At 40.4% G+C, this 25,604-nt stretch overlaps 2 protein-coding genes across 2 annotated transcripts in view; one reads left to right on the top strand and one right to left on the bottom strand.

Annotated features, from left to right (window-relative positions):
• The window catches only part of TXNRD2 (thioredoxin reductase 2), a 31,033-nt gene extending 10,376 nt beyond the window's left edge, over nt 1–20,657 (bottom strand). The window contains exons 1-12 of the mRNA XM_066331437.1: nt 20,576–20,657; nt 19,510–19,575; nt 18,753–18,809; nt 18,001–18,145; nt 17,606–17,680; nt 16,602–16,680; nt 15,592–15,654; nt 15,166–15,236; nt 11,698–11,717; nt 11,236–11,327; nt 9,774–9,948; nt 3,167–3,303 (exon numbers count right to left, since the gene is read on the bottom strand). Of these exons, the coding sequence (XP_066187534.1) occupies nt 3,167–3,303; nt 9,774–9,948; nt 11,236–11,327; nt 11,698–11,717; nt 15,166–15,236; nt 15,592–15,654; nt 16,602–16,680; nt 17,606–17,680; nt 18,001–18,145; nt 18,753–18,809; nt 19,510–19,575; nt 20,576–20,648 (1,053 nt within the window). The 5' untranslated portion in view covers nt 20,649–20,657. The remainder of the gene's footprint in view (nt 1–3,166; nt 3,304–9,773; nt 9,949–11,235; nt 11,328–11,697; nt 11,718–15,165; nt 15,237–15,591; nt 15,655–16,601; nt 16,681–17,605; nt 17,681–18,000; nt 18,146–18,752; nt 18,810–19,509; nt 19,576–20,575) is intronic.
• Nucleotides 1–25,604, top strand: part of TANGO2 (transport and golgi organization 2 homolog) — a 423,798-nt gene that overhangs the window by 95,469 nt on the left and 302,725 nt on the right. The gene's annotated exons all lie outside the window — the stretch shown is intronic.

The raw sequence follows: 25,604 nt of genomic DNA on the forward strand, positions 1-25,604 counted from the left end.
TGTGATAAACCTCCTTCTGAGAAAATGTCTTTATAGTGTGTGCCATGCTTTTCAACAAGAACACTACTGGAGGAAGGATTTTAACACAGAGTTTATATCAGCACTGAAAAAAAATAATTCAAACTAAAATTCCAGCCTGATTTTCCTGATCCTGATTACAGAAGATGAAAATGCTGATATGTAATTTCACCTGCCAGTTGAAATTAATATTTTGTCAAAACCTGAATAACATTTTTTGAGGGTAGGCAAACTGACTGACATCTGGAAGATTTTTTTCCAGATGAAATCTTGGGTAATATTAGGATTTCATTTGTCATACAGGGGTGCTACGAGACACCCATGCACACACAGGTTCCCATTTGTACCAGCTGAGCAGTACAAATGAAAACAGTCATTCTGAGCAATGAGGAAACTCAGCTGCCCCCTCTCTCACTCCCCTTCCAGCCAGGGCACTGAATTCAAACAACAAAAGCAGTCCTTGCTATTTGGTAGCAATTCAGTGTTTACCCAGTGCAGAGTGGTAAAGGAGGGAGGAGGGCTTGGGAACTACTCACAAAATTTGAGCAAAGAAACCCTAACAGGGACAGAGCAGAGCAAAGAGAAATTCTGAGCAGGAACGCCAGAGGAAAATACAATTTTGTAATGATTCTTAGGGATCATTGATGCTCCCTCACAGGAAACAAGATTCCCCTTCCTGTGCTCCTTTGGTCAGTCACACCCAGAAAGTTCCACAACCAAGCCCTGCAGCTTTGTGGTTCTTAGCAGGATGCCCTTGATTCTCATGTGTTACTTAGAGACATGTACCAACAGAAATTTCTTTCAGTGCTGGTTCCCATACCAATAAAAATTAATTCTGCTTAAATAAACCCCCAAAACCAACTACTAAACTAATTTAAGTATTCAAATAAAATAAACTTCATTGCTTAGCAAGTGGAATTACACAGGTCACATTGTGCTGGAGTCAGATAAGATAGTGGCAGTATTTCTTTTTATCTCTAAACATTTGAAATGAATGAGTTCTATATGATGATCTCTTTAATTCCCTGCATTCAGCCAATATGTAGATAAAACCTTAAGAGAATATTCTATAGAGCACTGACTTAACTTTTTCATTTTTCCCCCCAATTGTACATGGGGCATAGCACAGAACTGTGCTGCCGTTTTTAACACTTATATTTAGAAATGTCTATTGAACCACTGAGGTTCAAAAATCTGCACCAATAAGGACAAAAGCAGGAAAAGGAAATAAAAGTTTTAACAACAAAATGAAAATGACAAATAAATGAAGACATGACTTTTTAGATCCAGAGTAAGAAAGAGGAGAGCATCCTGCCTCCAACTTTATATTTCTTATTTAACCAAATCCTCAAAGGGCAGAAGACAAAAAAGATCCAAAAGGAAATACTCAAAATAACACTGCAGATTGGCAGCAAAATAAGCAACAGAATCTAAGCCCTGCCAGCATTGCCTCTAACAACTGCTTCTTGGCTGAAATTAAAAGGAAAATTTTGGAAAGCAGGAGGCCAGCCAAGGCATTTTTATCAGGGATAAGCAGGTGTAGGAGGTGGTTGTGAGCAGAAAGTGGACTTTAGGAAGTATCCGAGAGCAAGAAGTGTCAAGTACAGAGGGAATCTGAAATGAGAAGAAAGGAGAGGAACTCTACAAAATCCCAAAGCTCTGAGTGACTGGACAGGACAACAGGACAGGGAAGTTGTGTAGAGTAAGGAAAAAAATAAAAGAGAAATATCTGAGAAGGAAAGAGTTTTAACACAATTCAAAAGGAAATGGCAAGTCCACATGAAGATGGAGACAGGCAGGAAGAAACACATGTCTACACAGAGGGAAGAGGTCAGGAGTGGTCAGTGGATTTATGAGATTTAAGTGTCTCTGGCAGCTCCAAAGTCCAGTAGAAATTTGCAGGGCACAGACAAATTCCCAAGCCATCATTTAATCCGTTACATCTCTTCAGCAACTAAAAGCACCTGTAAGGTTTATATATTTGAGAGATCTTTAAAATACTTTAAACATAGCAGAATGAGAAATCTTTTAAACTTCTTTAAAATTATGCTATATATAGTGTTTGGATATTGCTACAGTATTTATCTTTACCAGACTTGTAAGGCAGATGCCTGCACTATATGAAAAGCAATCTTGATAGAAAGGTCTCTATTCAATAAACTTCAGTTACAGGTGGAGAACTCTGTATCTTGCAGTGCCCAGCATTTCTCTGTATTCTACATATTGCCCAAATTTTCCAGGCACAGGATGACAACATCCTCCTGGAACTCTACAGTTCAGATCCAGACAAACATTTTTAATGAAATCAACGTATTTGAGGATGCCCAACTTACAGCAGATAATCTGAGCTCTTATGTAAAACGAAAATTGGCAGATTGAAAGTATTTAAATGCACATTTATCATGACAAGACATTCTTGTCATATATGACTACAGATTATCAATAGCACTAGAATAAGACCACAGAATCTGTTTTTACCTCTCTAACAAGCAAATTATTTTGCTTAAGTTATAATGTCGCCTTCTTAAAACAAAAAAACCCAAAAAACTAAACAAGAAAGCCACACCCCTCATGTTTATTTAGCCTAATCATTCACAAGTAATGAGCAAAAGTCAAATGCATTTAGTATTTTAGGCCATTACTTTTTCTTATTCTAGAGGAAATTACTTTTGTCAGAAGCACTTTTCATCAGGGAGCTGAAAAGCTGTTTTGTGATTAGTCTCAATTAACACCCAAAATACCCTCACAGAACTTGTCATGGTCATTCCCAGTAAACGTACTCAGCTACAGAAGGTAAGAACTGCTTTCACTCAGCATTCACAGGCAATATGAAGTCATATGTCAAAAGTGATAAAAGCATTATTAGAAAGATAATAGGAGTGATAAAGACATCATTATTAGCCTCTGACCAGTGATGCATTCCTTGATAAACATCAGCAATAATCTCTCATGCTGAGATACTTCACAAGATCCCTGTGAAGGAAATTACTGACCCAGGTGGTTGGCATAAACACTCCAGCCCTGCCAAGTGAAAAAGTGCAAAACACTAAGATATACACTAGAGCATGACTACATCTGGGGACTAGTTATTAGTCAGGAACAAAGTTGGCTTCCTGTTATTGTAAAATAGTTTATGTAGACTCAGTACCTCTGTTATGTCTCCAACTGCATAAATGTGAGGAACAGAAGTAGCTTCACTGGCATCAACAATAATCTTTCCAGTTTCAGAATTAGTTTTCACTCCAACTGTCTCCAAATTGAGAGTTTTGGTGTTGGGGGCTCGGCCTTAAGAGAAAAAAGAAGAAATTAAAGTAAAAGCTATTGGAAAACTTCAGCAGAGTTAATGTAAAAAGCTGGCATCCACTGTGGGTCTCCAAGAACTTTCTTCTATTTGATAGTCCAAGCAGAAATAAGACAAAACTTATGAGAAATATGAGAAAGCTGCAGGGGTGGAAAGTATGGATATGACACACTGTGGGAAAGGAGCTCATTCACCATTGCCTTTGCTCAGACATCAGAGGGTTATCCCTTTTAAATATGGAGGACAATACTTACAGGAAAAAGTGCAAAACCCACATGATTTCATATTTATAGAACACTCTAAATTCAGTTTCCTAATGAAGCACGAACATACATATAAAAACTAAGCAAGTTCTACACTGAAAATGGCCAATAAACATAAACAGAATGGCACTTAGTGCCAACAGTGTTGTGTATTTTTTTAATATAAATTATTAATAATGCTGTTCAATCTTAAACATTGCTGAAGTCCTTGTTTCTCGTAATCTGAATACACTTATCTTAAAAATATTTTAGTTCCCTCAGCTGAGATGAAAAATTTTATCAACTTTGCTCTCAAGTCCTAAACCCTGATTTAGTTATCTCAAACTGTATTTCAGCTATTTCTGTAGAGTTTAGAAACATTTCAAATGTATTTAAAAACAAATGAGGCAAATCCAACCAAGCCCACATTTTATTACAGCTTCCTATTCCAATCATATCTAATTATCTCATATTTTAAAAATGTATCTTTACAGTGTTTTCTGCATTGTTACCACGTAGATCACCAAAGTCTCAACAGCATTACACTGAGCTTTCTATAGAGTATCTAAGGAAGCAGAAATTAGAATCTTAAATCCTATCCAACTTGTTTGAAAGTTAATAAGCACAGTGAAACTATGTGGGAGTCACAAAATTTTTAAGGCTACACAGGATCACATAGAAAAAAAATTACCTGAATATATCCAAATTAAGGAATTTTTTAAACATTGTGTCTCTTTTGGAGGCCTTAAATGAATATAGATATATCTACACATACAGGTCTCATTTGCGTGAGTCATGATTAGCATTTGATGTTAATACAGAGCTATAGCAAAGCAAAACAAAAAGGGAAACGTGCTTTCATTATAAAAACAAGCTCTTTGATGTTAATGTAGGAAATTATTAAACAAAAGTAAAACCTGGCTTGTCAATACAGACCTAATTATATGTAAACATATGATGCAGTGCTTTTATACATCTGCCATATAGCCAGGCCCCTCAAACAATGTCACATCTGAATGCCTCTGTAAAGACTTCTGTGTATTAATTTCATCTGGTGAAACCAACACTTCCTCTGGGAGCACTGACTGAAGCTGTCGGCACTTGGCTATCTGTCTGTCTTCCCTTCTGTTGTCCTCATGGGATGTTGATCTGCTGTTCCTTCTCTGCCCCCTGCTCCCCAGTCCTGATGCTATCAGGCAACAAAAATAATAAACCTTCAGGACCTTATCTTGGCTCGGATGTGAAACAACTTCCTACCGTTGTATTTCTTTGTGTATTGAGAGTAAAGCCTGGGTATTCTGCAAATGGACAACTAATGGGGTTTTCTAGTTTCCTCTTTTTCCTGCCAGGCAGAGCCAAGAGAAAACTTAGCACGCAAAGGCAGGCACTGAAAGAGGAAAAAAAAAAGAAAACCCGTCAATAGAGTCATTTAAAGACCTGTGACAACAACAGTTGAGTTTATCAAAGCTGCAGGATAACACTTAACCTTTCCACTGCAGTCTATTTTAACATATGTACAGCTTGGTATTAATAGCTAAGAATTACAAAAAATTGTGCTGCTTCTCAATAGTGAAGTTTCACTCTCGATTTTACTGCTTAACTATTATTTTTGAAGGCAAAATCAAAATTTTTAAATACTGAACCGAAACTTTATTGGCCTTTAGCCCCACACAGGTTCACCTCCATAAACAAGAATTATACTTATTGATCCTTGCTTTACCTCAAATTCAGTAACTTAGGCTCATGATTATACAGTCTGTCTTGGTAGGCTGTAGTGCCAAATTCAGTGAATTCTGATGTTTCCCAACATTCACTTACTATTATAAAATCAATTCTCACCATTTCTCAGTAGGAGTTTCATTTTATACCCATAACTCCTGATTTTTCCACATTTTCAACTTCAAGGAAGCATGACTTCACAGCTTATTTCTAAGATCCCAAATCCTACAGGCACACAAACCCACCCTTGGCCTAAAAACAGACCATGTGCTTTTAGTTTGAAGATATCCTGAAACTGCCAAAGAACAGGAGTGTGCAATTGTATAGGACACAAGATTAGATTTAGCTTTCATTCAAAACAGCAAAATATTATGCCAGACATCTAGAAGAAAGGTTTAACTCAAATCTGACCCTTAAAAAGGTTACCTGCCTCCTGCACTTCTAACAGCACACCATAATCTCATCTTTCATAGACCCATACACTTACCACACAGCTGTGAAAACCACACAGAGCCCTGCTTTCAGTGCCGGCCCCCATTTGCTTTTAACTTTAAAAGAAAAAACAGCTTTTTGATCTGTTTTTGTAAACTCTAACAACATGGCTTCCCCCTGCCAGCCAGGGGACTCCACTGCAGGGAGTGACAGGGGAGTGCTGGAAGCTCACATCACAGACTCTGGGCAGGCTGCCTCTGTTGGGCTGCGGCACTTGTGTCCCATCACCTGCCCGGGGGCTCTGGTAATCCCATTTTAACACAGAATAAGGGGAACAAGTATCAGACTGTGACCTTCAGGTGCAGGACCTTCAACAGTGGAGACTGAAGCAGCTCAACTCAGGAGAAGCCAGAGGAATAGGCATCAGCAGGTAAGCAGCAGTGGTGAGTGATAGCGTATTGTTACATCCACCAAGAGTTCCCCAGGTGATAAAGGTGCAGCTGACAGCAGAATTTTATAACGGGTCTTCCAGACTTTCTTAACCACAGATGTTGGAATGCCTGTTTGCCTCCCAACATTTGAAAAATCCAAATTGGAGCCAACCACGCATTTTATTGTACACTGCCACTTTGATAATGCTGCTGGGTGACAAGAGTTTTTCTGGAATAATGCTCAAGCCCAATAGTCTTCACTTCTTCCCTGTACATTGGCAAATCACCTTATAACTTTATCCAATCTGACTTCAGTCTCACCTTAATCAAAATCTTGTCTGTGTTCCCAGTCTCAATACTCTCTGCATTCTGAAGCACAGTACCTTGTATCTCTGACAAATTCCAGGCTATTTTGCAAATACCTGCTTAGTTCAATCATCCATCCACTGTTGCTCCTCTGCACAGTAGGGCCCCACTGGAGATGGAGTGACAGTTATCTTTTCTAAGGATTTTGTCAATAATCAAATTTCAATTACAGCAGGGATATTTTGCCATCTATTGCAAATTCATATGGAAATACTACTTACCAATTCCTTTTGTATTTTAGCTGTTTGCAACTGCTGCACTCCAGCCACTGGTTTAAGCCCTTCAAGAGTTGAAATGAACCCTCTCCACAAAGCCTGATCTCCTGCAACTTTACCCTGCAGCTCAGCAGTTGCATCTGCTTACAAAGGTGTCAATCTCTACTCTTCCCTTTGGATAAAGATCCAATGTTTGCTCTGAACATGCACGCATTTACCATTGCTTTGGAAATCAGGCAAATTAGGCATCTAACAAACATTTTTTGCATGTCCTTAAGGGCAGGGGGAATACTATGAAGTAGTAGAAGTTTATTGGTTCTACATTAAGGAAAACCTCAAAATCCTGTAATTTCAGAAGAATTCTCTAGAAGCCAAAGACAGCACTAGGAAGACAGAAGGACATACAGAGATGAACTTGAAAAGTCAAATAACGGTCAAGAACAAGCTCTTGCACTGAACTGGAATATAACAGTATGTAGTCCCTCAGCAAGATATCACAGGTCCATGACAGTTACCTACAAAACTTTGGACTGAAACTTTTAAATTACATTAAAATGTATCAAAATGAGATTTCCTCCTCCTCCCCCCCCAATACTTTCACTAGTTCAAAAAAGCTGCTAGAAAAACAAAGAGAGGATTGTGCCTGCTTTTGTTGGCTTATCCATACAAGCAGAAAATCACACATTCCAAAAGCAAAACAAAACTCATCCCAGAAACACAACTAATGTTCTTTTTAAAGGGTTGATATTAAGGGATAGTACTGTAGCTTATTAAACTATGTCTCACTGTCAGTAATTATTTTTAACATTATTCATAAAATCCTATCAGAATTCCATGATACAAAAATGATGGAAATATGTACTATAATTTAGCCTACAATTAGTTAACAATAGCAGCTGTTTTTTAACCAACTCTACAAGCTGACTTGCTTCAATCAGTATTGTAACTGGCACATCTGCAGACAGGAAATCCTCAACACCACCAAGTTTCCCAGCCTATTATCTGAGACACCTGGTGTGGGTGTGTTGATACAGAGCAAAACAATGAATCATATGGACTGCACACCAATTAACCAGCTTTAACTGTTAATGTGTTTAATCCTTAAGGGTGGAGTGCCAATTTGAACACCAAAAGAGTCAACACAAAATCCTCAAACTATTCATTTTGCTGTTTCTAAATATGGATTGTAACTCAAATCTGTGACAAAAATTATAATACATGCAGTTCCTCTGTATTGAAATAGTGAGCAGACTCATGTTACAACTGAATTGCTGCATTCTATCATGCAGCCTTATTCCACAATAATTAACAGTAAACCAAGATTTTTTCTTATTATTCCAACTTAATAGCTCTTTTTTCCATCTTAGACAAAAGTAAACAAATTGACTTGACATTTGACATGTGTGTCTCCAACTCAGTGTACTTTTCATAGAACCACAGAATGGGCTGGGTTTTTTACCAGAAAGCTTAAGAAAAATCAAATACAGCACTTAGAAACCCACTTTTTGGAAACATTTACATCTCACCTCATGAATATTATTCTACAGTTTTCAGGATTGTTATGTGTCCAGACAGCATGAGCTTTTTTCGCCCTTGGCAAGCACTAGTCTGTTTGATTGGTTCTGATGAGAATAATCCATTATTACAGGCTGTTTCCACAATTTGTAGAGCCCAAGGCACTTCTAAGAGAGTAGTAGTTACAGTAAGGAAAAGAAAACATTTGTCACAATGCACAACCTGCTCTCTCTTTGGAGTATTAGGAAGATATAAAGCTGATTTAACCAGGGAAAAGGAACAACTGGACAGTAGATTAATTCCACTGGGCAAAATACAAAATGCTGTAAGCAATGTGTTTCTGATCCCGTAATGGATCTATGCTACAACCACAAAAATTAAATTTATGTTATAAACAAATGAAAGAGTAATGCATCCCCACTACTCTAAAACAGTAGTGCCAGATAAAAAGAATATAAAGCAGTCAAGGGGATTACTAAAGCTGCTAGTAAAACCGATTATTTGTCTGCATCAAAACAGATTTCCTGCGCAGTACGTTTAAGCCTATTTACTTTGTTTGCCAGATATCATCTGCCTACAGCTACTACCTTTAGATATCCATTATTGATCTAGAATTCCAGATATTCACAAAGCTTTATATGCACAAAAGACAATAGGTCTCCTACTCTGGTGGGCTTACAGCCCATCAGAACCAATACAGGAACTGAGGACAGAGTTGTAACAGCGACAAATGAGCAGCTTAGGGAGACAACACTGAAGGAATATTTTCATTCCTGTGGGCTGGAGCATTGTACCATATATCATTTAGTGTGTTAGTCCTTGCAGGAAGTAGCATTTGTCTCAAAGGAGGCAAACCCCAGATTTGATTCCCATTTCTGGTGATTATGCTCACAGACATTTGTCACAGCCTTCTTTTAAACCAATTTACTCATAGTCATCGTATGTCAGTTCCAAAGGGTTTGAGATATTTGGAAGTCCCTAACCAGATCTCCAAAAGCTATAGAGTTTCAATGTTCACTGCAATAAGCTTGGGTTTTTAGAGACAGTTATTTTTTCTTTCTCTGAACTGGATGGTGGCTGCAGTTTGGAAAAAATCCTAGAAGAAATGGCAACCTCTTAAACAAGATAAAGATGCATTGACAGTGAATAGCTTCATGAATCAATCAAGAGTATGGACTTAGATAACACTACCTGCAAACCACAGCTTGCTGGAATTCATGTTCTTACTCTAGGAAAAGTGAGGAAGACTAGATGGTCTCCAAAAAAATAGTTACCACAAACTAATAATTACCACAAAATAGTTACCGCAAAAATAGTTACCACAGACGTCTTCCATTCACTGTACCTTTAATGATTTTTTATATTGGAAATTAACGAGTCAGGCATGCAAGAAAATAATTAAACAAGTATCAATGTTTAAGTCACTAAACATTTGATTGGGGGGCAGGGGGGGTGCTATTTGACCCCATGGTGAAGTGACTTCACTTTCAGAATGGAAAGCATTGCAAAGAAACGTTAAGAAAATCATATTTACCTACTGCCCACATAACGGTGTCAAAAGAATCAGTTTCTTCTGTGTCCAGGTCAGCATTTTTCCAAGTGACTTGCAATCTGTTGCTCTTCAATTTTTCAACTTTAGTTGGGAAACATCTCTTTAAAAATTTTGTGCCATAAGATTCCATGTGCTCAGTTACCAAAGAAGCCATTTGCTGTTGAGTAGTGAAACAAATTGTTTTTTCTTAGATATATGATCTTTTTAATGTAAATCCCTCCTTCAGCTGGGTTCAGGAAACCCCAGTAAATACCTTGTGCATTTCAAACAGTCTTTATCACTTAGTTACTATAATGATAATTTAGGGAGCCACTATGACCTGCAACTCCATTCCAAGAGGAACCTACACCTGAATACTCAAATTCTTCTAAAAAAATAAAACAGATTATTAATAAAATGGTTGCTTTTAAAGCATTTGTTGTTTATACAATCTAGAGCACATTCAATTTACCACTACCATAATTACAACTTTCTAGTAGTTTGATGAAAATTCAATACTTCCATAAAACAGTGGAAGAAAGATATTTACTTTTGCCATAATACCTGACATTTCTCTGGAATGATTATGAAACACTAGGATTTCATGGGAAGTTCTAATACAAAAGAGTAATACTTTTGTCCTAAGAACCTGTTTGAAATTATGCCACGCCACACTGTGGTAGTAAAATGTGGCATCAACAGGTTTATCCAAAGACATCAGTGCTCTTGACTGCAGGAACTCAGGCTGCACTTTGACAGAGTATGTTTATTACTTAAAGGATATTATTACAAAACCACTCACATAGAACAACTCCACACAGCTCTCTCAGCTTACAAAACTTTATTTTCAGAGTTGATATTAACTAATATGAAGGCAACAGCAGGGTTATGTCTCTTCAGAAACATGAGCGCTCACTAATCAGTTTCCATCAGACTTAATGTGGCTGCAGACTGAACATAATTATTTTATCTCCATTAATACTTGATTAACTTTGGTATGGCCATTGTGCTCTTGCTGCCTACAGAGGATCAAGTTCTCCCAGCAAGCCCTACTGTAAGTGTTTGACCAAGTGCCACACACTATTATTCCCTGCTGGCTCAGGCCTCACGCTGTTACAGGTGTCAGTTTCTTCAATCCCAAGTGTAAATCCCAAGAATTATTCTTATACAATGTTTTGCAAACTCATGCCACCAGTTTTAAGGCACACAAGACACTAGTTTTAAGGAAGCCACTCCTTAAAGTGGGAGAGGGTGACATACAACCAGGAACTGTCACTAGTGTCACTACCACAAGTGGTCTTTGTCACTGCCACTTAAACAACAATACTCCCACCTCAAAAACTGTGCACGTACTAGGAAATGTATGGAGATGCAAACAACATTATTTCTTTAGGACATAAAAATAATGAAATCTATCTTTTAATTTATTTGCTCGATAAGGAGATGTAAGATATTCTGTACTTGCCTGGTCAAACCCACGAAGTGGAACACTTCTCATCATGACTGTGGTGTCCAATCCAATGCCTGTCAGAAAACCAGCACACTCAAGGGAAACATCTGGTGACACACCAGTTAAGCAAATGTAAACAATAATTTCAATAAACAAAATATATAAGTACTGTACAAGTGGGCTTTTTACTTGGAGATACCAAGTTTCCTCACACAGACATCTTTAGCTTGCCTTTGTACATAGAATAAAACTTGGAAGTCTTGTAGTTAACATAGCTGATACTGGATTTAAGATTCTGAGAATTGATCCTCATCTGATCTTAATTTCCATGATGCTACTGCATGGAAAACTATTACTATTCTCTTACCAACTCAACTATATGATATGAGCAAAGGAATTGTGAAAAACTGAACTTTCATAGGAAAGACTGTTATGCTACTCATAATCATAGATCATCACAGGGTTTTCAAAGGATACAGCTGGCTCCAACAACCAACCTGTTACAGAAAAAGTAGAAAAGAAGACAGCAGTGGAATGAGCTTGTGCATTTTTTGCACAACCAGAAAAAAAATTTCCTGATGTGGGTGTCCCATTTGCCAACTTCCAGCCAGCTGGGATCCCCCAGTTAGCCAGGACTGCTGGTAAATTTGGGGGGTGGCTCAGCCAACTCTTCCATCAGCACCGTGGGGTGGATCCCATCCAGCCCCTTGGACTTGTGCATGTCCAAGTGTCATAGCAGGTTTCTAACCAAGTCCTCATGATTTATGGGGGCTTCCTTCTTTTCCCTGTCCCCATCTTTCAGCTCAGGGGTTGGACACCCTCAGAACAACTATTCTTACTATTAAGGACTGAAGCAAAGAAGGCACTAAGTAACTCAGCCTTTTCCTTACCCTTATTACTATGCTTCTCCCGCTGCCACAGCCAATAAAGATGGGGATTCTCCTGAGCCCTCCTTTTGTTGCTACTGTATTTATAGAAACATTTTTATTGCCTTTTACAGCAGTAGCCAGGTTAAGTTCTAATTGGGTTTTGGCCCCTTCTAATTTTCTCCCTGCACAACCTCATGGCATCCTTGTAGTCCTCCCTCTTCTCTCAGGGGCATAATCACTCCTTTTACCCTGAGTTCCAGCCAAAAGTCTCCATTCAGCCAGGCCAAGCTTCTTCCCTGACAGCTCATCTTTCAGCACATGGGGATAGTTTATCAATTAGATTATTTCTTCCTATCAAGTAGATTACAGCTTTCAGTGCAGGATTTTATTCACTGCTAAATTTCATTTTTATTGATAATCTGATTTTTAATTGTTGTGTTTTTCCAAATGCCAAATATTTGCCCTTCCTGTCTTCAAACATTTGTGTAGGCTATTATAGAAAATGGGTTTAATAGATTTACTTAGACTGGTATTTACCAAATATATCCACTTCAGTTCTTAAATAAAACTCCAGCTCCTGTCTCTCCCAATATTTCACACCCTTTCAATCAAGAATATCATTGAAATTGTCTATCAACACTTGCAGTTTATGAGGTGTTTCAGCTCTGCAGCACAGCAGTTTCCATCTCTGTCCCCAGTTGCTCCCTACACTGCAGCAGTTCCTCTCTCTCCTGACCACATCCTCAGTTCCCTACATTTGCTGGGCACAAAAGCAGAATGCTCAGTCCCTGCTCTGCAGGCTGCCATTAACACTCAGCTGCTGGACAGGCTGCACGTGCACTCCCGTGCTGTTTGTGTCTTATACAGATCTGTTAAAATCTCACAGTTGGGAGATGCATCCCACACAGTATTTCCGCTGACAACAAAGTATTTTGTTAGGTTTTTGAATGGGCTTGTGGCCTATGCCTTATACCCTAAACCAATCTGCAGCACTCCCCAGTTTTAAGAGCAATGCTTTCAAACTTCTGAGGAGTGCAGACATGGAGGCTGCAGCTCCATAAGCCCCAGGGACTGCACAGTCAGTACAACACATGTTTTCTCACAAAAGCCTCCAGATAACATCTCTCTATCCTACAATAAAAACACACAACTTCTGAAGGTGTACAGAGAATAGGTTGAGTAAAAGCGATTAAAATCTGCTAGTCTGGGGTTTATGTTTGACAAACAATTTAACATAATGGGAAATAATTTTGCCAGCATCAGGGCATCTGATTCATCTGTGAATGGATGATCACTCCCTCATTAGCATGCAGCTCCTGGGAACTGCTGCAAAAAGCTTCATACTGCCCATAAAGAAATATCTACTGGAGATTCACAGGGAAAAGAATGCCAATTTCTGTAATTTGGCCTTGATCTTCTTTTTCATTAGATAAAAAATACATGTCAGCTGGCACTTATTGACAGCATCAGCCCCACATTATTCACACCTTCTTGTACAAAATGGGGTTCCTGGGCATTGTCAGTGTCTAAAGGAAAAGTTTGGAAAGCAGAACCTAGTCTTGTTCACACCTGCTCAATCTCTCACTCATTCTCAACACATTTCAAGGCATCTTTTCTAATTCACTCTGCCAAAATCCTTCATCTCAGTAGTGAGTTTCTTCCCTGTGTTTGTATATCTAAGGGACTTTTAAGTTGGTTAATGGTTTACCTTTAAAAAAAAATAAAAATGAATAACTGCAGGACTGACAGTTCTGTAACCTCCAGGCATGTAATTTGTAGCTGAGCTATGTACACTTGGAGAGGGAGAAAAGAAAGAATAACTACAACACAGCTCAGACTAAAAACAAAAGGTGTTAAACTGAACCTTGGGAATATTTATAACAGAAACAAATCCGACAGAAACAAACCTTTAACAACTCCCTCCTTCATTTGCTAAGACACAGCCTGATAAAGCACAGAAATGCTACTGTAGCCCCTGCAGGCTTATTTTGACTAAATCTCAGGAATGCACCATATAAACACTAGACTCCCACATTACACTGTTACAACTTGCATTAGCAGCAACTGGACAAGAGCCACATTTTCACAGAAACATCTCACAAGGACAAATCTTATATTTTGGTTCGGGTGGGGTGTTTTTTGGGGGGGTGGGTGTTGCTTTTCTTAAAAACAACTTCCTCACATAAATCATGCTTTTAAAATTCAAGAGGTGACTGATACATTACAAACAACAGCAAATTTTCTTTCTTTCCAAAACCGTACCTAGAAGCCTCATTTATCTATTTGAAGTTTAGCTTAACACAGTTCGTTTTTTTATATTAGAAAGTTACTCCCATAAATGGCAACTATGTTTCTTTGCAAAAACACCAGTATTCTTGTTTGCAAGAACACCAGAGTTGGAAAAGTCTTTTGCTTTTTCTATAATTGCTCAATAGAGACGACAAAAAGATAGCATTATTTGATCTTCAGGGTAGCAAATCTGTATTTCCTATCACAATTATCTTCACCAGGAAATTGCTCTGTAGCGCAGTGTTGAGTCAGAATCTTACTGTGCTATGTGCTGTAAAAAACAACTACGGCATCTTAGTATTTCCATTAAAACCAGTGTTTTAATATTTCAGTTAAACAATATCTTCCAAAGTGAAAGTAAACCAAACGCCTCATTATATTTTCTTGTGTTATGAGAACTGCCACAATTTAGGAAAATTCAAAATGATGGTGGAGTTTCTCCCCTAATCGAGGAACCGGGACTGAGCAGTGCCCGGGTGAGCTCTTGCTGCCCTCTTGTGACCCGGGGTGTAATCGCTACAGCACAACCTAACACCGTGGAAAGGTTCATTTGATTTTAGAAAGGAATTTCATAAGAGGAGGAGGGGAAGATCTATCAGTTACTAATGAAGTTTGGTAGCATGATATTGATGCATATTAAAGCACATTTTCAGAAGGAAAACAGAAGAAAAATTGGTGTGCAAAAGGCAATTTTGAACTTTTTTCACCTTGCCATATAGCAAAGGTAAGAATGTCAGCATCTATTACTGGGTATAAGTATATATACTTACAGGGTAAGGTAACTTACGTTTTTCCAGGGGATTCCTTTAACCAGAACAGATCATCACTTGTGATTCCATACTCCAGTGCACCTGCAACCTATTTACACACAGGTGAATCTACAATGCAAATCCTGCCAGCAATAACAGCTAATAGCAACTTGGGCTGTGTTGGCTGAAGAGCAGACCCACAGGAATATACCTGGGGCTGCTGACTTCCAACCTCAATTATCCTACAGCCCTAAGCAAGACTGACATACCAAATCAGAGCAAATTGTTGTCTATGGAAATGCTCTACATAAAAAATGGCTTTTTAGAAAAGACAATTTTTTGTGTGACAAAAATACAAAAATCTCCCATATGCTGCTTTATTTTTACATTTATTATCCTCCTTCACCGTGTTCTGCATCTCAACCAGCAAAGCACTGGGGCTGTGAAACGGAAGGGTGACTTACATCCACAGGGTATTTTGGTCTTCCTCCAGTAGCAATGACAATATTATCTGCAGTAACAACAGTCTAAAAACAAAACCAAAAACAATCAAAAATCAAAACCAATATTTGCAATCCTTCTATTGGTCTTTGGATTTCATCTACATACAAATGAGTGAGGAATGATAAAGCTGGCACTACCATCTGCCATTTATGTGACATAATAATCAGCAATGAATTAAAAAAAGATGGAGATTATTATGTGCAGAATTTCTCCTACCCATTCTTTACTAGGTTTTGTTTTAATGTTAACTGTGCAATTGTTCTTACACCTTACACGGAGCAAGATTCTGATGACTACTTGGAAGCAATAGTTATGCACAAATGACACCATTTTAAAATCAATTGCTTGTCAGGATAAAACACACACATCACAGCAGCAAATTCTATCTCAGGTCTGGAGTCAAGCTACCTCAAAAGAATGTTTCTAGAAAATTCTAGGCACCTACCCCCGAAGACCTGATATTCAAGCTGATATTAATCAGTAACATTAAACAATTGCCCTCAAACAGGTGTTAAAAAGGCACGTTCAGGCCTTGTTAAATAGGCTCAATGGCCATCACTCTGTTATGTGACCCAGCTGTGCATTCACACTAACTGCCTCCCACACACAATTTGGTATTACCGAGTTAATCACCCCTACAAATCACCTGAAGGAGGGAAACAGCTCAGAGTAACCTAATTCTCAGAACTTATATTTCTGTAAGCATCAGCATGACTGACCGTATCAAACAAAAATCTTTTGTCTCAGCATTCCCATCTGCAGAAAAAAAAGCAACAGCATCCAACAGGCCAGGCCAGGGACACGCAGCAGTGAAGTTCATAAACAACTTCTCTAAGTGGAAAATGCAAATCTCACTCACCAAAACAATACTGAATACCTCAAGCAATCTCCAAAAGGACAATCTAATGATTCCAAATGACCTGAAATGTTCAAAGTGAGCAACACTGCAGAAATCAGCACAGGAGCTCACCTCTTTACCTGCTTTTGTTAAACCACGGACTGTATGGGGATCAGAAAAACTTCCTTTTATGTTGAAATATTTCACCTTCCTGTTTAGAAGAAAACAGCATCAGCAATGCACATTTAATAAGAGTAGGTATGAAATAGAATCAGCTACTTTTTCTGTATTTAAGTGCTAAAAAGGGTACCAAACAGGCACAGAGCAGTAAAAGGAAGGAATCTCATTTCATAGGACTGTTTGCAGCTCTGTCATAATTTGTCACTTAATTCCTGTGTCACACTTAACTCTATACAGGAAAGTAACTAACTTTGTAACAAACTTTGAGATCAGGTTTATTGACCTCTTCAAAAAAGACATTTTCAGTTAGCCATAGCATTACTAGTGCTATCTATAGCATTTCTGATACCATGCTCATTTGAGAACACACCAAAGTGACTCAGCAGGAGTAACAAGACTAGAATATGTTACATTTTCTATTAATATAATTTCTCTATAAAAGGAACTGCATGCTGAAAAACTTGGAACCATTTCTGCACTGAAAGCAAACAAACAAACAAAAAACCCAAAAAAACCAAAACAAAACAACAAAAAACCCCCCAAAAAACCACAAAAAAACCCCAAAACAACAACAACAACAAATTTGCTGCTCTAGCATAGTGTTAGCTGTGGGTTTGTATGGCATAGAAATTTTGGAGGATGAGATCAAAAGTTTCTTAAGAAACCTTGCCTGCTTTATATTAATGCAAAACCTCTCCAGACTAAAGAGAGCATCACTACACTGCAAAAAGCTTTTGTGTATGGCCAGTGTCAACCACTATTTCACCAAAAAGGAAAATGGGAGAGGAAGAGACCCCTTGCATTGACAAGAGCACTTACAGACCCCAGCAGAAAGGACGGAGAGACTCAAAATACTAGCTCTAGATAGAAACTGCAAAGGCAATTCTGCAATTCTACAAGGTCAAGAGAACCTCCTTGGCTATGGGAAGAAAGATGAACTTCAAAGTCTTATTTACTTTTCTTGTAGCTGCACTCTGTGTCCCCAGTTCAAGGATTTCACATAATTCTGAACACCTTGTGCCATCACAGACCTGTCACAAAACAATAAACTGATCCATGAAGTCATTATATTACAAGTTCAGGTTATGCAACACAAAAAATGTAGGAAACTGCTGAAAATGAGGAATGAACCACAGTACTTTTTGTTGTAAAAGCAAATAATCAAGTCCAAATCAATACAATTTCTGCCCCAAGAAATCAGTAATTAGTTCTGTTTTTTAAACAAGTACTAGGCTAAAATTTCACATGCAAAATTCACTTCCTTAACTGTCCCCTAATAAACATCAACTGGGAAAAGGTTATTGCTATACATTTTCAGCACACAGGAATGGAGATGGGCAACAGTCTTTACCAGGTATGATGAACAGGTTGGGATATATTCCAGCCATAGTGTTGGGCATCTTTAAGGGCACTCCCTAAAAGGGCTGCTTGATGCATAAGCTTTTTAGGAATGCAGCCAACATTCACACAAGTTCCACCAAGACCCCATGTGGTTCCTTGGGGGAAAAAAAAAAAAAAAAAAAAGAAAAAGAAAATGCATCAGATTAGTGTAACAATGCAATTGGGTACATAAGAAGTAAAAAGTTTTGTAAAAGCACAGTTTACCGTCTCCTACAGGTCAGTTTCTAACTTTCTTTGTGCTCATTTGTTTGATAAAAACCATCTCGGTATATTTTTCTTCTAAAATTCAAACCATCTCAAGATGTATCTCAGAGCTCTGAAGATTCAGTAACTAAACATTCACGTTTGCACATCTCATTTTATGCATTGTACAAGAGGAGCCTCAACATGACACAATTTGTAATTTTTAGAAATTGTAAATAACATTTTGACAGAGGGAATATTCTCACTTGTTAAAGTCCAAAGTCTACTATAAATGGTATCATCAAGCACTGTTAACAAGCTTCATGTGCAGGAGAGCAGGCACAGCTGGTTCATCTTGGAGAGAACAAGAAGCCATGGCACAAGCTGAGCTTAAGGACTTTTACTCCAAGCAAAGCAGAGAGTGTGGCTTTGGACACTACTCTCTGGAGCAGCCTGCACACTTGAGCAACTGAATTATACTGTATTTCCAATTAATACCCTGGTATTTCTCTTCCATACCTTGCGGGGAAGGTTCAACATAATCCACAACAGCCACTTTTCTTCCAAACTGAGCAGCTTTAAACAAAGAAGAAAGGTAAGGCATTTAGAGGAAGCAGAAATACACAAACATAAACATTTTTAGTAGCACAGATACAGATAAAATACAGGAGATGACAGCTGGTGTTTTTTTAATGTCTAACTCCAGACACCAGACCAGAGACCCAACCTGCCTGTGTAGTCAGCAAATTCTCTGCAAGATGCTTAATAACCCAGACTGGGGCCTCCAGCTTCCACTGACCCTAAAAATGCAATTTGACCTCAAATGACATGTTTAAGAACACTGTGGGCTGTCGAACATGTTACCCTGAGATACAAATGGGCAAGGTTCTATACAGCAGTTAGTGCTCGGACATAGTCTGAAGGGATTGTTGTTTTAACACATAAATGAGAAATGGTATTAAAAAATACAGTATCCATGGAGGTACTCTGAACACTTTTACAACAGTGAAATGAAAGCTTATTAGTTTTTCCCATGACAAAAGAATAAATATTTTTTAAAAGGTTAAGAGGAAAGCCAAACAAGATCACACTGTCTGAGGATGTGAATCAATCTGCAGATTAACCATATGGAGCTAAGTTAATGATTAATGTGCAAGCACTGGAGTACATACTGTGCTTCTTAAACAGCTCCAAGATTATTAGCAACACCTCCTTTAGTTTCCTTACACCTCACTGAAGTTAAACAAAACTTCTGTTAGTTTTTATACATACAAACCTTCTTTTGCACAAGCAAGGCCTCCAGACCCTCCACCAATGACCAGAAGATCATACTCATTCTTTCCTGTGAAGAGGACGTGAAAAAAAGGAATAGAAACAGACCAGAAGATGGGAGAGGTATGTAAGGATGTGAGTACACCTGCTTTTACAACTGATTCTTGCTGATTTGGGTTTGCCTCACTTTACTCTAGCGCTGTAGTTTGTTCATTACGCTATCTACTCCGGTTTTATGAATGAAATACAGAAAATAAAGAACTTCAAACGAAGTGAGGAAATATATTAAAATTTTACACAATGTCTCAAGGGGCTCATAATTAATGCAACTGAGATCCAGTACAGGTCTCTGTCTCGGCATTACTGCAGCAAGTTCTACGCAGATATTTTTCCGCGGGGTCGCATTATCGGACTAAAAGCTTTATATGCCGTGTGTGCCTTGCCGGGGCGTGGGGTGCGGCCAGAGGGAAGCTGGCCCCTGCTGCCACCTCGGCATCGGCACAGACCGGCCTCGGCACGACCCGGCCCCGGCGTCAGGAGCAGCCGCAGGTGAGCGATGACTCCTTGTGACAGGGCACAGGGCGCCGCTGCTTTCGGAGCAGTCACGGGCAGGGCGGGCACCGGGCCCGCGCAGCATCCGAGCCCGGCCCGGGGCGCTTCCCCTGGCAGCCGAGCGGGATGGGAGGGCCGCTACCTTTGCTACTCATTCCGCAGGAGAGGTTTGGCTGCCTCTGGGGCAGCCCCAGCCACACTGCGGAGCCCCCACCCCGCTGCACCGTCCCCTGAACGGGGGGCTCCCTCAGCGCCCAGGCTCCGAGGGACGGGCCCCGCGGGAGCACCGGGCGCGGCGGCGGCTGCCAGAGCCCTCACGGATGGCCGCCTCGGGCCACAGCGGGGAGGCGGCCCGGCCCCCAGAGCAGCCGCTCGAGTCCTGCAGCTGCGGGCGGTGGGAAAGGCTCGGGGGACCTTCTCCGGGCGCTTTGGGCGTCGGAAAGCGCGGGCAGCCGCCTCCCGCGGGGAGCCACAAAGGCGCGGCTGCTGCCGGGCCCAGCCCCGCGGGTACCGCGTACCTGAGAGCGCTCGGAGCGTACGGCACAGCCCCGACAGTGCGGGCGGACGCGGGCGCCGCCACAGCGCCGCCATGCTGTACGGCACAGGGCCCCACGGCCGCCAGGACCCTGCGGGGTGGCCGCGCAGCGCCTGAGCGGAGGGCGCCGGGCCCGCCTGAGGGGAGCCCCGAGCCCTCACGGGGCTGCAGGCGGCGGGCACAGGCTCTGTGAGTCACACACAGCGGCACGGAGTCTTTGGGGGCGGAAGGGACCTCTGGAGATCCCCTGTCCAACCCCCCGTACAATGCAGGGCCACCTGGAGCAGGTGGAATGCTGATTTGGAAAGTCTCCAGAGAGGAACACCTCCCTGGGCAGTGCTCTGCTACCGCCAACAAGTTCTTCCTCATGCTGAGGTAAAACCTCGTGTGTTTTAGTTTATGGCCATTGCTCCTCATCCTGTCATATCATTAATGAGATGTCCTTTCAGTCTTCTGTTCAGAGTAAACAGCCCCAGCTCCTGCAGTCTCTCCTCATAAGAGATGCTCAAGCCTCCTCATCATCTTCACGACATCTGCTCGACACTCTTCAATAGCTCCTTGTCTTTGTTATACTGAGGAGACCAAAACTGGACACAATATTCCAGTCCATGGCTCCTCAATTAAAATCAGTTAAAATTTGCGTTAAAATGAGACATTTGGAAGGAAAAAAAAAAAATCCCACCGTTTGCTTGCCTGGCTTCCCCCGAGATCCTGCTGTAGAAAGGGTTTGGGGAAGGCCTTTTGGGAAAGACAAGGATCGTGATGACTCCCCAAAACCTTCACTTAATGTCCAACCCCTGTCCTTTCCCCTCTGAGCCTGGCGTCCCTCTGTAGCTGGTGTGGTGATAGGAGCTGCCACAGCCCCTCCTCAGGTGCAGGGCGCTGGCTGACAGAAGCCTCTGAGGAGGTTTGAACAAAGCACCTTCCCCGAGGTGTTAGAGGTCACATGCGGTGCTGCTCCGTGTTCCTGTGACTATGATACATTCAGGACTGTGAGCAGGACCTGGGGCTGGAGAAAGGGGTTCCTCTGCTGGAATGCTGGAGCAGGGTCCAGGCGATGTGGGTTCTACCCTGACCTGCAGCAACAGCTTTCACACATGGCTGGGCTGTGGTGGGACAGATATCTGCTGAGGACAAGCTGTCAGAGTACCTCCAATGCCTCAGCCTCCAGCAGCATTCCCTATCCCCGTGCCTCACGCCCACTATTGATTAAACCAGGGCGATGCTGCTGACCTATCCGAAATGGGAGCTGTGAGAGTTAATAATGCCTCTGTGATGTGTTCTGACAGCCTGAGGTAACAGGCCTCAAAGCTGGCATTGATCAGAACAAATCAAGGGAATGAGTTTTCCTTGTTCAGAGTGCTGGCTTGCCCTTTACTGAAGCTCAGTATTCGCCCTTCCTGCTGCTGTAGGTAGTGGGTCATATGTGTTAAATACTGCCGCAGCCAAACCAGAGTTTGGGACGAGAGAATCAGATGCTTTTTCTACAGAAAACAAGGTTTTAGGCAGTCGTGGTTCAGGCTTAGGAGCAGGGGCCCCGCTCACAAGGGGGCAGCATCCAACCATTTTGTTTCAGAAAACATCAATCCTCTGGTCCACAAGCTGAGGAGAAATGGCAGGAAATTAAAATACTCCAAAGAAAGTGTAGAATTCACTTCACCTCTAGTGTAGTCTCATTATTTTTGTTAATGAGACTACACCCCGTTAATGTTTGAAAATACATGAAACAGGAATTATTATCATTTTAGTAAGTGGATTGATGACTTTTTTCCAGCATCATTGCTATTAACCCCTCCTCTCAAAAATCCAAAGAAACTAAAGGCAACTGTTACCCACTGCAACAGCAGCAGAAATAAATGACTAGAGCTTACTGAAAGGCCTTTGAATTAAAGAAACCTTGAGCATACTCAGATACAATCTTTTATGCTTTTCAAGGTACATGCATGCAAAGTTGTTTCAGCTTTTCATGTTAGCCACTATTCTGAGTTGAATCAGGCAGTGTTCAGCATATGCTTTTCACACAGATTTAGTTCAGATATGAAGGATCAAGGTTGAATTAACTCTCCCCAAACACAAACCAGGTTTATGTGAGATGTTGCTGCAGCAGTATGGTGTTCTGCCAACAAGAAAAGGCCTTAGTGTAGCAAAGCAGAGAGAAACTAAATTGAACCAAAGGGAAGGAAGGTGGGGGTCAGTTTCTTCTGCTGTGTCTCAAGTGAAAGGATGAGAGGAAATGACCTTAAAGTGCTAGGGGAGGTTCAGATTAGAAAATGCAGCTGGTGCTGTGTGACCGTGTGATGCTGGGATGTCCCCAGCCGTGTGGCTGTATCCCACAGCTCAGGATAGAGCACAGTGCAGTTCCACAGGCTTTCCCATCAGGACCATCAGCTTCAGAAGAAAGTCCAAAGTCTGTGCTGTGCCATTCCACTTGTTCTTGCTCATTCTCACAGGCTTGATCCTCAAGAGTGATAGAGACAAAGAGCAGCAACAAGGAGTGGGTTGTGCTGATGGTGACAGTGACAGCAAGAGCAGCAGCCCCTGGTATTTCCTTCTGTCAGCACTGAGTAGGTGTGTCTCTGCTGCTCTTCAAAACTCTTTTTTCAGGGACTGGAGCCAGGTACTGGTTATCAGATGTGGTTTCTACCGTACCTTTGGCTCAGCTCATATGGCTTTCTACTCTGATTTTAATTATCTTGTGGTTAGCATTATGTCGATTAGATAATTAGTGATACACACTTATATATATATGTTATATATTCTAATTTCTGTTAAGAAAACAAGTATTAAATCCTTTAGCAGCAAATACATACTATTATCAGGGATCATTTAGATAAAGCCTTGTGTTGCTGCAATGAAAGCATATACTTCCAAAACTGAGATTAAAAAACTTCTTCCAAGATAGTTCTCAGACTTAATATCGTATTTCCACTGAATTTTGTCAGTTGTAGATAGTCATATTTAAAGTCATAAATTAACTTACACTCTGGTTGTGGTTTGGCTTATTTCCAGGGAGAAATGTATACTTTAAACAGTGTGGTATTAAAAGGTTAAAGGAGACACCCTGTATCAGAAATGTATGTAAGTTCTTTCAACAAAAAAAGTTGCTTTTTAAGTCATGAATTGGTTTTGTTAGCAGGCAAACTTTCTCCTTTTGAATTTATTGTAAAGACAGCTTCCAATTCTGTATGTTGTTTCCTTCATAGGAAATGCATTTTATTACATTTATCAATGGCTTAATTAAATTCTCCCTCATGAAGATGACCAGGACCAAAACACTTTTTCCACCAAACCTTTTAGAAGTTTTGACTTTTCAAGCACATCTTCTTGTCTTTCCTGTTTTTCTGGCATAGTTTCCTTCATGTCTTACATTCCCAGACCAGCAACCAGGGAGGGTGGGGGGAAGAAGAGAGGTGTCAGGTAGATACTGTCTTTGGCAGTCATCACTTTGTGTCCTTTTTAGTGGGTGGGGTGGGAAATCGATTCTCTCAGAGGTTGCATTTTGTGGCGTGACCTAATGAATAATTTACAGAAGCGTCAGTGAACTCTACTGATCACTGGTCCAGTGATCTAAGCTGTCTCTGCATGAGGTAGGACCATTTGGTTTCTTACTATCCCTTTCTGTTAAAGATTATTTAAGAATTATTTTCAGAAATTTGTCTCAGAGTAGGACTTGTTCCAGATTTAATCTGTGCCTTTTTATTCTTTCCTCCCTTAACACAGATAGATCTTCTGTTCATAATTTGTCCTGAACAAGTAATGGATTGCAAGTAAGGGAAAAAAACCAGCAGAAACAGATGAAGCTTCAAGTAACACAAGTTCTTGGCTTCATTTAAATGCTTCAGCACATATTGCCAAAAACGTGAGGGTAGAAAAGAGAAAAATGTGGTAGACTTAACTGCTTCGAAGTTTTTGTCAGGAGTTACAAAGTCTTTGAAAGCAGAAAGGTTTTTTCAATCTGCCTGATAACCTTTTTAAGAGGCACCGTAAACACAAAATAGTCTAACTGCTTGTATTATCTGTTCAGATTTAGAGTACAATTTTGCTGGTCACCTTTCTTCTAGTTCAGATGTTTCCTGTTTTAGATATTGCCAGGCAGTTTCCTGATCCAGACATGAGTGGTGCTTCCTTTGCTCAAAATTCCTCTTTTGCGTGTTTCTCAGCAAGAGAGACTAATTTGACTGTGGAAAACAGCAAATTCCCATAAAAGAAAATCCCTCCTGCTATTCTGAAAATGCAAGCTCAAAAGAATTTTTTTCCACTCAGTGTTTCACATGATCTGTGGGGTTTATGATAATGTGCTAACTCTCCTGTCTCCCTTTGTTTCGGCTTTTAAAAACCAGTCTTTGTCCAGGATTATTAGAAGAAGGGAATGCCGTCTGTTGTTATGCCAGGCATGGATTTAGGGGGAAAAGCTCCAGCTCCGTGCTATGCACAGCAAGTGGGAATGGCCCTGCCACGCTGCATCATGTGATTGCAGCTGGGAGCTCTGTCTGTGAGCAAGTCTGCTCAAGTTTGTGCAGCCAGATCTCAGCTCAAGTGGCGACTGTCAGGGTGAGTCAGCCTGAACCAGCCAGTTATCCTCAGCCGCTGCCATTCATGTGATGTTGCTCCCAGGCTAATGCCTCCTGGTTCTACACCTTCCCAGAGATGTGCCCTGTGAATCCAGTACCTCACAGATATTCTGAAGTACCAAACCTGTTTTTTAATATCTTTGCCCTACATAAAAATTGTGTTACTTCAGTACATCTGTAGGTCTCCACAGTTCTCTAACCTGGATGTGTTAATATCAGGGCAGATTTTTACTGTCTAGACAAGGATAAGTCATATGGATAGTATATAAATTTATGCACTGTGGAGTTGTTAGCATTGTTTGTACATTAGTAAAAACTTGCAAAAATATCCATACTTATATGACCATGTGTTGGGCTAACAGGTAAATTAGAGAGAGGCATAAACCAATGTCTATCAGTCTAGCAAAGAAACTTCTCTTGGGGAAGAAAATACCTCATAAC

This window comes from Sylvia atricapilla, chromosome 17 (assembly GCF_009819655.1).
Source record: "Sylvia atricapilla isolate bSylAtr1 chromosome 17, bSylAtr1.pri, whole genome shotgun sequence".
Lineage (NCBI taxonomy): Eukaryota > Metazoa > Chordata > Aves > Passeriformes > Sylviidae > Sylvia > Sylvia atricapilla.